Raw genomic sequence first — 11,444 nt, forward strand, 5'->3', positions numbered from 1 at the left:
TCCATGCAGCATCCTTTTGCAAGTTAGAAAATGGTGCTCTTCACACATTTGACTTTTGTCAGAAAGTTGTTTTAATAAAAATTTTGTTAGAATTAAACACTTGATCACCAGAATTTCGGCCAGAAAATCATAATACACAAACCCATGAGGTTTATGATATGAATGCCAGCCCCTTAAATATGGAGCCCTTGTGCAGTGCACAACCTATCCAAATGTAGACAGCAGCTCTACGTCACTTAGTTTGCAAGTGCTAACAGAATTTCTCTTATTTTTTATCTTTAAAAAAGAAAGCACATTTTTCATGACAGAGGCACGAGCCATGCCTAACCGGTTTATGGGAGAGCTCTGGGAACTAATCTTAGTGGCAGAGCCAGCTGAATCTCTTGAACATCCCCTGATGGCCTAGTTTGCTTTATTAAAGGCGTTTCACTGGATTAATAGTAGCCACTTTCTTTGAGCGCTATGTGGCAAGCACACAGCTCTGCATGCTTTACTTAACTCATTTAATAAAGCTGTGATTGCCACAGGACATAGATTTTCTAAAATATTGGAAACACATATATAGAAAAGTGCACATAAATGTACACAGCTCAATAAAATTTTAAGAACACCACCCAAGCCCTGGCTGGTTTGGCTCAGTGGTTAGGGCGTCAGCCTGCAGACCAGAATTCCAGGTTGGGTTCCTGCTAAGGGCACATACCTCCCTTGCAGTTTGTCCCCAGCCCCGCTTGGGGTTGTGTGGGTGGCAACCAGTCAGTGTGTCTCTCTCACATCGATGTTTCTCTCTCTCTCTTCCCCCCTCTCTCCCTCCAGCTCTATCTGAAGATAAATGCAAAAATATTGTGTGAGGATAAAAAAAAACCCCACCAGTACCCAGATCATGAAACATTATTACCATCAACCCGAAACATCACCCCCCCCACACACACACTCCACAAAAAGAACAAGGATTTTAGTCTATTTTGTTCCCTGTTGTATCCCAGCACTTGGTACAATGCCTGGCACAGAGTAGCTGCTAAATAAATACCTGCTGAATGAATGAAGCACAGAAAGGTTAAATAACTTGTCCAAGGTCACACATTTAGTAAGTGGCTCAACCAGGCTGCACACAAGTGGAATGGCTTGTGTCCTGGGTTACTGCCATTATGCAGCTAGTTTATTTGGACATCATCCTCCCCTTATATAGCTTTCTTCTAGAAGGCAGACCAGCTGCTGTCTGCTAGTCTATTTATGTCTTCAGAATTTAGTGTTGGGAATGCAATACCAAGTTAACCTTCAAGTCTTTTTCCTTTATCAAAATTTACATTTGTGTATAGCTTAAAGCCAGCTTGATCTTTAAGCTGCCCTGAAGGGCTGGCTTTCCTCTCTTTACAATTTAAGAGGAATCCAATGTACTCATTCTTTCTCTAAAATTGCACCCTCCATCTATTAAGGTTGTTCAGGCCAACAGAACTTAAAATTCCATAGTGACTGTGATTGTGTATAGGGAGGTGTTGCTACACATTGGGAGGAGAGAAAAGCAGGCTGACCCCATCAACAGTTCAGAATGGAGGGGCAACATCTATCACTACCAACCCCCCCTTCCCCCCCCCAAAAAAACATAAAAGGTTCTGGCCCAGAAGCTCACTTGATTAGAGCGTCCAATATGCCAAAGTTGCAGGTTCGATCCCTGGTCAGGGCACATACAAGAATAAACCAATGATTGCATAAACAAGTGGAACAAATCAGTGTGTTTGTTTCTCTCTCTCTCTCTAAAAATCAACTGAATACAAAGCAAAAAACATGTTATTTTGTTAGGAATTACTTACCAAAGTGTTCTTGGTGTTTTACTCTCCAATTCATCCAGATGTGATGGCATGTGCTAAGTCACCTGTTTGATGAGCAATGCTTAGCCTGTGACCAAGGCTCAAATAGTGGGTCATTTTTATCTGGAAAAACAGCTGAGGGCAGATTGGTATACAGCACACCTTAAAAGTGCTTTTAACTAAGGGTGAAATGATCAAATTGAACTTCTCTTCATATATATATTGGTGGAATTCTCAGATGCACAAAGCTCCACAGAACGTAGACACCATTAATTAGCGTTATAACCCAATGATATAGGGACCAACTTTACACTCACTTAATAAACTCACTTTATTAAAACAGATTGAGTCTTATTTGGTATATTAAAAAGTCCAAAAAAGGATCCGTTGTGATAAATCTGCTAGCAGAGTTCATGGGGGTGGGTGGCTTCCCACTCATCCTACAGCATCCCAGTGTTCAAACGGGGTAGGCAGTCAGCTGAAGAGTTTTTTCAGCAGCATAGACTGGAGTTCGGAGTCCATCATCTGAAAAATGAACTTCTACCTGTGGTGATTTAAAAACAGTGAGGATGCCCGGCAGGTGTGGCTCAGTGGTTGAGCATAGACCCATGCACCAAGAGGTCACCGGTTCTATTCCCAGTCAGGGCACATGCCCAATTTGTGGGCCAAATCCCCAGTAGGGGGGTGCAGAAGGCAGCCAATCGATATTCTCTCTCATTGATGTTTCTCTCTCTCTCTCCCTCTCCCTCTAAAATCAATAAAGAAAAACAAATTTTTTTAAATAGCCAATATGCCTTCCATTTGTAGTTACTGTATACATATAATTCATAATTCTAGGATTTTAATGTGTCCTCAAATAGGAACTGCCTTCAATTATTTCCTGTGGCGGCAACAGTCCCAAAATAAAGTCTCTGTGTTTGTGTTCCTTTTATTGGCTCCAGACAATTTTGTGATGGGAAGGGATGGAGCCAACCAGGGGTGGGTGGGTTCACCCACATGCCTAAAACATGGCTAACACCTTAAGGGCTGTCCAAGAGAGGATGCATCCCTCCAGGGGTGTCACAGTCCTAAACTCGGTGTCAGGTGGGGGGACACCATTAGATTTGGACCTACAGGTACCGAAGGAACTGGTGGTTGGGGGGACAAGAGAGAAACTGAGTCCCTTGGCTGAAACCCTGGCTGATCCCACCTGCCTCAAGGACATTAATTTTTGTCTGGTTGTTCTCTGGTTGGTGTCAAGGCCTCCTGCCCCAACCACAGGCTGGAATTGGACATATGACCCTTGACCTAGGTAAAGGCCTCAGTTGCTGCTGCTGCTGTCCTCACTATCCGAATACGCACCCAGCTGGCTCAGGGAGGAGGTGCCGGGGGCCCTGGGTGCAGGGTCTGCCGCCTTTCCGTTCTTCACAGCGCCCAGGGTGGGTGCTGGCTGGCCCTGTGGGGTGCTGCAGTCCAGGTTTGTTTTCTTCACCACAACAAGGCCTGACAGCTGGGACCTGCTGCCAAGGGTGCCCACACTCCGCTCCCAGCTCTCCACCTTCCTCCTCTTCGCCTTCGGGGCCTCGTCTAGGATGGCGGTGGGGTTGGGCAGGAGGGCCGGCTGGGGCGGGGCAGGAGCAGCAGCATCCTCTTCCGAATCAGAGTCCTCCAGCAGTCTTCGTTTCCTGGCTTCTTCCACCAAGGCTGCCGTCTCCCTCTCATCATCCTCCTGCTCCTGCTTCAGTCGCTCCTCCTCGGACAGGCGGTGCTGCCGCAGCATGGCCTCAAAGTCTACGTGGGCCTGCCGCTGGTTCAAGTCCTTGAGCTCCTGCAGGTTCTCCAGTACCTCCATCTCCAGCTTGGAGTCCTTGGTTCGGTTCTCCAGCACCTTCATAGGGTTGTTCAGCTCCTCATCTTCCCGCTCCTTCTGCACTCTCTTCTCCTCCTCCTCCAGGAGCTTCTCGGCCTGGAAGTTCCGCGTGGCTCCGTGCTCCATAGTGTAGTCTGTGTTTTCGGGGTCTGTCTTGAAGGTGATCTCTGCCAGGCAGCGCGTGCACTTGATATAGAAACGGAAAATGGGCAGGCCCAGGTAGACCTCGTTCTGCACCGTCTCTTTGCGCGCGTTGAACTTCTTACCCTTGTAGATGTATTCTCCGCATGTCTTACACCTCATATTGAAGGGGGCCATCAACCGCACCACGTACTGCCGGTCTTTGGGGAGCTTGAGCTTGGGGATCTTTGACGGGTCAAAGTCGGGGGGATAGTATTTGTTTAAAACTTTCCGCTCCGACATTTTCGCCTTCTAGTCTCACTCGCACGGGAGAACGGCTTAGGATCGGGGTCTACCGCACTTCCGCGACCATCCCGCAGACTTCCGTTGACGTCACTCTTCCTGCCTCTATTATTGGCTGCAGCATTCACATCTTGCCTTTTTCATTAGTTCCAGTCCCCGCCTGTCAAGGTCCGAATCCTTCTGTCTTTTCTTCCGAGTTGCAACCTCAGTACTGCAACGAAGGTACCGGGGGCGGTTTGGATTTGGGGAAGTTACGAGGAGACGCTGCGCTAAACTTTTGTCGTGATACGACGTAACTGCGGGTCGCGACACTCCCTGTTGTTCGTTCTTTTATTCAGCAAATAGAGCGCTCAGTGTTGATCGTTAACCTCGTGTGCTGGCCTCTGAGAACCCACACGTTCCAGGTGCACAGGTCGCGACAAAGGTGCACCCACGACGCCCCGCCCCAGTTTATCTTGAGTCACAGGCAGACTCAAAGACCAGGTTCCAAACCTACCTCCCCATACATACACACTAGCTGCCAAATGCACCCCCCCCCCCAACTGTCCTCCTGCATTTTCCCTTTTAAAGATAACGTCCCACCCCATTCTTTCCCTGGCCTGGCCTCCTCCCTTCCTTTCTCTTTTCTTGTTTTTAAATTGAGGTAACATTGGTTTTTAACGTTGTATAAGTTTCAGATGTACAACTTTATAATTCAACATCGATATATATTACAACGAGATCATCACCAAAAGTCTAGTTTCCATCCATCACCATAGTATTAATCCCCTTTATCCATTTCACCCACCCTTCACCAACCCCCTTTTCCTCTGGTAACCACCGATCTGTTCTCTGTATCTATGAGTTGGTTTTGTTTGTTTCTTTTTTTTTGTATTTCACATTTGAATGAAATCATGTTATTTTTCTCTGATTTATTTCACTTAACATAATTTCCTCAAGGCCCATCCATGTAGTCTCAAATGTCAACATTTCATTCTTTTTTTTTTAATGGCTGAGTAGTATTCCACTGTATATATCTCATCTTCTTTATCTGTTCATCTGACAAAGGACTCTTAGGTTGTTTCCATTTCTTGGATATTGTAAATAGTGCTGCAGTGAACACAGGGGTTCATATACTTTGAATAAATGTTTGTGTTTTCTTTGGATAAATACCCAGAAATGGAATAACTGGATCATATAGTAGTTTAAGCTAAAGTGTTTTTTTGCAGCCCTGGCCAGTTTGGCTCAGCGGTTAGAGCATCGGTCTGCGGTCCAGAGAGACTCGGGTTCAGTTCCTGCTAAGGGCGCATACCTCGGTTGCAGTTTGTCCCCGGCCCTGGTTGGTCGTGCGGGTGGCAACCACTCGGTGTGTCCCTTTCACATGGATGTTTCTCTCTCTCTCTCTTCCTCTTTCTCCCTCCATCTCTATCTGAGCAAAAAAATGGAAAAATGTCCTCAAGTGAGGATAAAAAAAAAAAAAAAGGTTTTTTTGCAAACATTTGGGGATGAAGAATTTAGTATTTTCAGCCAATTCCAAATAATAAATATTGCATATGTAAAATATTACCTATTCTTTTTTTTTTTTTTTTAATTGATTTTAGAGACAACAGGAAGGGAGAGAGAGGGAGAGAAACATTAATTTGTTGTTGCACTTAATTATGCATTCATTGGTTACTTCTTGTATGTAACCTGACTGGGGATTGACCCCGAAATCTTGGAATATTGGGCTGATGCTGTAACCAACTGAGCTACCCCGCTAGAGCTTAAACTATCACCTTTTCTTACTTTCTGTTAAGTCAAACTGTAAATTGATTTACATTCTGTGACATTTTGTTTCATGGCTCAGGGCCTCAGATTTGGGTTACCTAAAATCCATAGGCCCTAACCAAGTAAAACAAAAGACAGCTTCAATATATATCAATGGCCAGAGGACACGGATAATTTAGAGAAAGGGCTGCAATTATTTGGTACAATGTGTAGTAATTGAAGAAGATTAAGCCTGGCCAGTGTGGCTCAGTGGATTGAGCATCATCCCATGGACTGAGAGGTCCTGGTTCGATTCCCAGGGCACATACCCGGGTTTCAGGCTCAATCCCAAGTAGGCGGTGTGCAGGAGGCAGCAGATCAATGTTTCTATCTCTCCCTTCCTTTCTCTCTTAAAAAAATCGATACAAATATATATTTTAAAATAATTAAATAAAGATGATTAAAAACAATTGGATACTTTTATACCTAGTGGAATATCAAAGAATGACATCTTCATGGAGAGAAGAGTTGAAACAAACATTTTTCTGGGTGACAGTATCAATTTATAAAAAAATTCCATTTGGAAAATGATAATCATCCACATGTTCACTCTCTTGAAAAATTGTGGGAGCATTTTAAATGTTCAGAACTTGGGACATGATTAACAAGTCTCAGCACATCCAGCCAGCCATTTAAAAGATGCTTAAGGATTAAATGAAAGAAAGAAAGAAGTCCATGAAATTTCATGTGCACTATATCTTAAAATTAAACAAACAAACAAAAAATTGCCTCTGGGTGAAAAAAAAAATCAAATAATTATTTACTTGAGAAAAAAAATCTTGGTCTTTGAAATGGAAAGTACATTTAAAAGCTACCCAAATCCTATAATTTTTAATCCAAATGTACCACCAGCATTTGTATTGTTTTTAAAAAACAAATTATGGTTATATGGGTAAAATTTTATATTTCTCAAAAATCTTAAGCATCAATATTTAAATAAAACCAAATATTTAAATAAAATTCCTTATCAGTGTGGCCTTTAGCCTTTTTTATTTTGTTTATTTTTTATTATTTTTATCCTCACTAGAGGACATTTTTGCACTTATCTTCAGATAGAGCAGGAGGGAGAGAGGGAGGATGAGAAAGAGAAAGAAACATCAATATGGGAGAGACATATTGACTGGCTGCCACCCTCATGACTCCAACCGGGACAGGGGACAAACTGCAACTGAGGTACATGCCCCTGGTGGGAACTGAACCCAGGTCTCTCTGGTCCGCGGGCAGACACTCTAACCGTTGAGCCAAACCGGCCAGGGTTATTTATTTATTTATTTATTTATTTATTTATTTATTTATTTATTTATTGACTTTAGAAATAGAGGAAGGGAGAGGGAGAGAAACATCAATGCAAGAGAACATCGATTGGCCGCCTCCTGCATGTCCCCCACTAGGGATTTGGCCCACAACTTGGGCAAGTGCCCTGACCAGGAATCAAACCAATGATCTGTGGGTGCATGAGTGGACGTTCAACCAGTGAGCCACACCAACTGGGCTGGGCTGGACTTTAGCCTTTAAAGGCTGCAAACCAATCACAAAAATACTATCCAAACATTCAGAGGTGTGCATTACACCAAAAATGCAAACAACTTTGTTTTAAAACAGGAAAGAGAGACAAACGAAAAAATAGTTTCTGGACAAGAAAAAGAATTTTCTGGGGAGGGTGTGGGTAATCATGTTACACAAATCAAAAGCAAGATCAATTGTTTACATAATTTTTTCCTTCTGTTTAAGGTAATTTTATTAAAGAGCTCCAGAGTTTAATCTTTGAATGGAAATTTCTAAATGAAAGGGTGGGCAGAAATGTTTAAATTTACAAACCAATGCTCTGCTCTCAGTCTTCTCTATTATATATATGAAGAAGAAAGTATTTAACATCACAAGAGTACTTGTCCTTAAATATTGGAAACCAAAGAGTCTGGTAAACCTGTAAACATGATTATCCTGGTCATTTAAAGGTGATATTCCCGCCCTGGCCAGTTTTGCTCAGCGGTTAGAGCATCAGCCTGTGGTCCAGAGAGACCCGGGGTCGGTTTCTGCTAAGGGCTCTCTCTCTCTCTCTCTCTTCTTCTCTCCCTCCCACTCTATCTGAACAAAAAATGGGAAAATGTCCTAGGGTGAGGATAAAAAAAGAAAAAATAAATAAATAAAGGTGACATTCCTGCTCTAGACCGTTTGCTCAGCGGTTAGAGCCTTGGTCTTCAGACCGGAGAGTTCCAGGTTCGGTTCCCACTAAGGGCAGGTACCTCGGTTGCCCCCACCCCTCTACCTCCCTCTCTCCCTCCCACTCTATCTGAAGGTAAATGCAAAAATGTCCTCGGGGGAGAAAAATAAATAAATAAATAAATAAATAAATAAATAAATAAATAAATAAATAAAGGTGACATTCCCCAACAGCATTTGGAGCCCTGAGGAAGTCCCAGGGCTCAGATTTACTCAGAGACGGTTAAGAGGCAAAAGTAAATAGAAAAGAAAGCAATGGTGCCCTGGCCAGTTTGGCTCAGCGGTTAGAGCATTGGCTCTTGGACCAGAGAGTCCCGAGTTCGGTTCCCGCTAAGGGCATGTACCTCGGTTGCAGTTTGTCCCCGGCCCTCGTTGGTCGTACGGGTGGCAGCCACTCGATGTGTCCCTTTCACATGAATGTTTCTCTCTCTCTCTCTCCCTCCCACTCTATCTGAACAAACAATGGAAAAATGTCCTCGGGTGAGGATAAAAAAAAAAAAAGAAAGAAAAGAAAGCAATGGTAAGGGAAAAAAGAATAAATTGCCCTAGGCCCCTTCTCAAATATTTTATATACAGTCAATCCATTTATACATAATGACAAAGAAATTATTTTGCTACCATTTTGGTTGTTATTCCAATTTAACATCATTTTTCATTTTTCCTCAAATTTCTTAAGTGCATTTTAGCACTCCAATATGCAAAAGTAAATAATTTTGTAGGTCTGTTTTTCCTTAAAGTTTAATTTCTTATGGCCAAATTGTAAGTTAATAGATATCACTTTCAGCTCATCAACTTATAGCCAAACAATTAATTACTTTCCTCCTGATTTGGGTAAAATAAATAACAAGTTTATTTATTTATTTTTCAATCCTCACCGGAGGACTTTTTTTTTTCCAGTATTTTGTTCAGATAGAGTGGGAGGGAGGGAGAGAGAGAGAAACATCGATGTGAAAGGGACACATCGAGTGGTTGCCACCCGCATGACCAACCAGGGCCAGGGATAAACTGCAGCCAAGATACATGCTATTAGCGGGAACCGACCCCGGGTTTCTCTGGACCGCAGGCTGATGCTCTAACCGCTGAGCCAAACCGGCCAGGGCTCAAGTTTATTTTAAATAAAGAATGCATTTTCCTTTAAAAAAAAGGAAAAAAGAGCCCTAGCCTGCATGGCTCAGTGGTTAGAGCATGGGCCCACCAACTGAAGGGTTTCAGGTTCAATTCCTGATCATGGGCACATACCTGGGTTGCAGGTTCGATTCCCAGCCAGGTCAGGGCACATGCAGGAGGCAACCAATTGCTGTGTCTCTCTTACCTCTCTCTCTCTCTCTCTCTCTCTCTCTCTCTCTCTCTCTCCTCCCTTCCTTCCTTCCACTTCCTGTAAAAATCAATGGAAAAAATATCCTAGGGTGAGGATTAAAAAAGGAACAGTTAAAAACAAACAAGCAAAACCCAGAATACATTTTCCTACCCAAAGGAGGAACTCGTTTTTTGTTTTTTTCTTTTTTTGCATTTATCTTCAGATAGAGCAGGAGGGAGGAAGGAAGAGAGAGAGAAACAAACCACAACCGACGAGGAACTGAATCTGGGACTCTCTGGTGCGCGGGCTGACGCCCTAACCACTGAACCAAACAGGCCAGGGCAGAAGTAGTTTTCTTGGAAAGGCTCCATACTTAAAAAGCCACCCCATAGAGAGAAGTGGTTATATACACAGATTGCCAACCACAACTGAGCGGATAATTCTTTTCTTTTTTATTGATTTTTTTTTAGAGAGAGAGGAAAGGAGACATAGAAATATTGATGCAAGAGAGAAACATTGATCGGATGCCTCCCACACACCCACCACTGGGGATCCAGCTCGAAACCTGGGCATCTGCCCTGACTGGGAATCAAATCAGGATCTCAGTCCATGGGATGATGCTCAATCCACTGAGCCACACCGGCTGGGTGAGAGAGGATAATTCTTTTCACCTGAGATTTTCCTCAAAGTCTAGGAGTGGTGGAGTAGATTTCCCCCAGAATATTCTGACAGAAGAAAACTCTGGGTTTACTTGCAACTCCCTAGTACAGGGCCTTTGTAAGGCCATTGCGGAAGACCTGTCTGTAGGGTCACCATAAACACAAGGCTCTATTACTTGGCCATGGACATGCCCATTGGAGGCAGTCTGTGTACTAATATTAAGAATGATTATATGAGCCTGGTCGGGTAGCTCAGTTGGTTAGAGTGTTGTCCAGATTCACCAAGGTTGAGGGTTCCATCCCTGGTCAGGGCACACACAAGAATCAACCAATGAATGCATAAATCAATGTTTCTCTCTCTCTCTCTCTCAAATCAATTTAAACAAATGATTACATAGTCTTTGGGGTTCCTCCAGCTCCTAGATTCTATAGACAATAAAGGATGAGGGGAGGAGAGGATCCTTTGTTCTAAAGTCAGTACCTCTATACCTCACTCTTTCTGCAACCAGCAGACCAAAGTGCAGAAGGCTTTTCTTGCTGTCTTGGGCTTTGATGGATGGAATTATCTTACTGAATCCACCTCAGTCCAGAGTCTTGTCCTAAGTTAAAACCCGCTTTGGGAGGAAGCGTGTATGTATACCCTAACCAAACCAAGATCAATGTATGAAGTGACAATGATAAAAAAAATAGCAAGAGCACCCAGCACTCACCCCCTGACCCTGGACTTCCCACCCTGGGGGCACCTCTGTGGAAAGCAGATGGTCTTTAGAAGGAAGCATACGTGGTTGACAAGGGTTTCTAAGGAAGGACCAGACTCCTTAAGTGGTTCAGGGGAAAAGCTTGATGCTCACCTACAGGACAGAGGAGCCCCTGCCTCCATCCCTTGATCCAGAACTGCTCCTGGACTTGGGTAGCCAGACCAGCATTATCCTCGATGACTCCTCATCCCTTCCTTCCCTAGCTGACCGGGCCTCCTTCAGCTGGACAATCCTTCTGTAGGTACGCTAATACCTTCATTCATGAAGAATGGTCCAGTCCTGGGCGCTCAGCTGTGTGTGGACTGAAGACTGGACGGACACAGCCTTTTTGCCCCACCAACTGCACTGAAGAAATTATTTCCTTTCTTTCCAGTTTGGGATGAGTGTGAAGTGGGCACTCTCACTGCTCCCCAGTCCTGGGTCCTTCTGCCAGCTGGGGAAGTGGGCAGGGGGCTGGGAGTATCCTTCCCTGCCATGGGATTGTCCCGAGGGCTGGATCCTAAGGCGGGCGCGAAAGGTTCCTCCGGGACTTGGAGGCAGCGCCCTCCCCTCGGTGCCGGGCCGCGACCCAGCAGAGGCGGGTCCCCACGCTCACCTGCCATTGGGCAGGTGGGGATCGCCGGGCCTCCCTCAGGGGCCAGACTATAA

General features: G+C 44.2%; 1 protein-coding gene across 1 annotated transcript; it reads right to left on the reverse strand.

Moving 5' to 3' along the window:
* Positions 1-2,530: 2,530 nt before the first annotated feature.
* Positions 2,531-4,134, reverse strand: YJU2 (YJU2 splicing factor homolog). Its single transcript, XM_036248825.1, has one exon. It carries the CDS (start codon positions 4,075-4,077, stop codon positions 3,106-3,108), a length of 972 nt encoding a protein of 323 aa, XP_036104718.1. The 5' UTR covers positions 4,078-4,134; the 3' UTR covers positions 2,531-3,105.
* Between the last annotated feature and the right edge of the window lie 7,310 nt (positions 4,135-11,444).

Source organism: Molossus molossus, unplaced genomic scaffold (assembly GCF_014108415.1).
Source record: "Molossus molossus isolate mMolMol1 unplaced genomic scaffold, mMolMol1.p scaffold_m16_p_8, whole genome shotgun sequence".
In the NCBI taxonomy this organism is placed as follows: domain Eukaryota; kingdom Metazoa; phylum Chordata; class Mammalia; order Chiroptera; family Molossidae; genus Molossus; species Molossus molossus.

Bases quoted from the DNA above. Each gene is read 5' to 3' on its own strand.
- YJU2 (XM_036248825.1), bottom strand. From the start codon at position 4,077: ATGTCGGAGCGGAAAGTTTTAAACAAATACTATCCCCCCGACTTTGAC.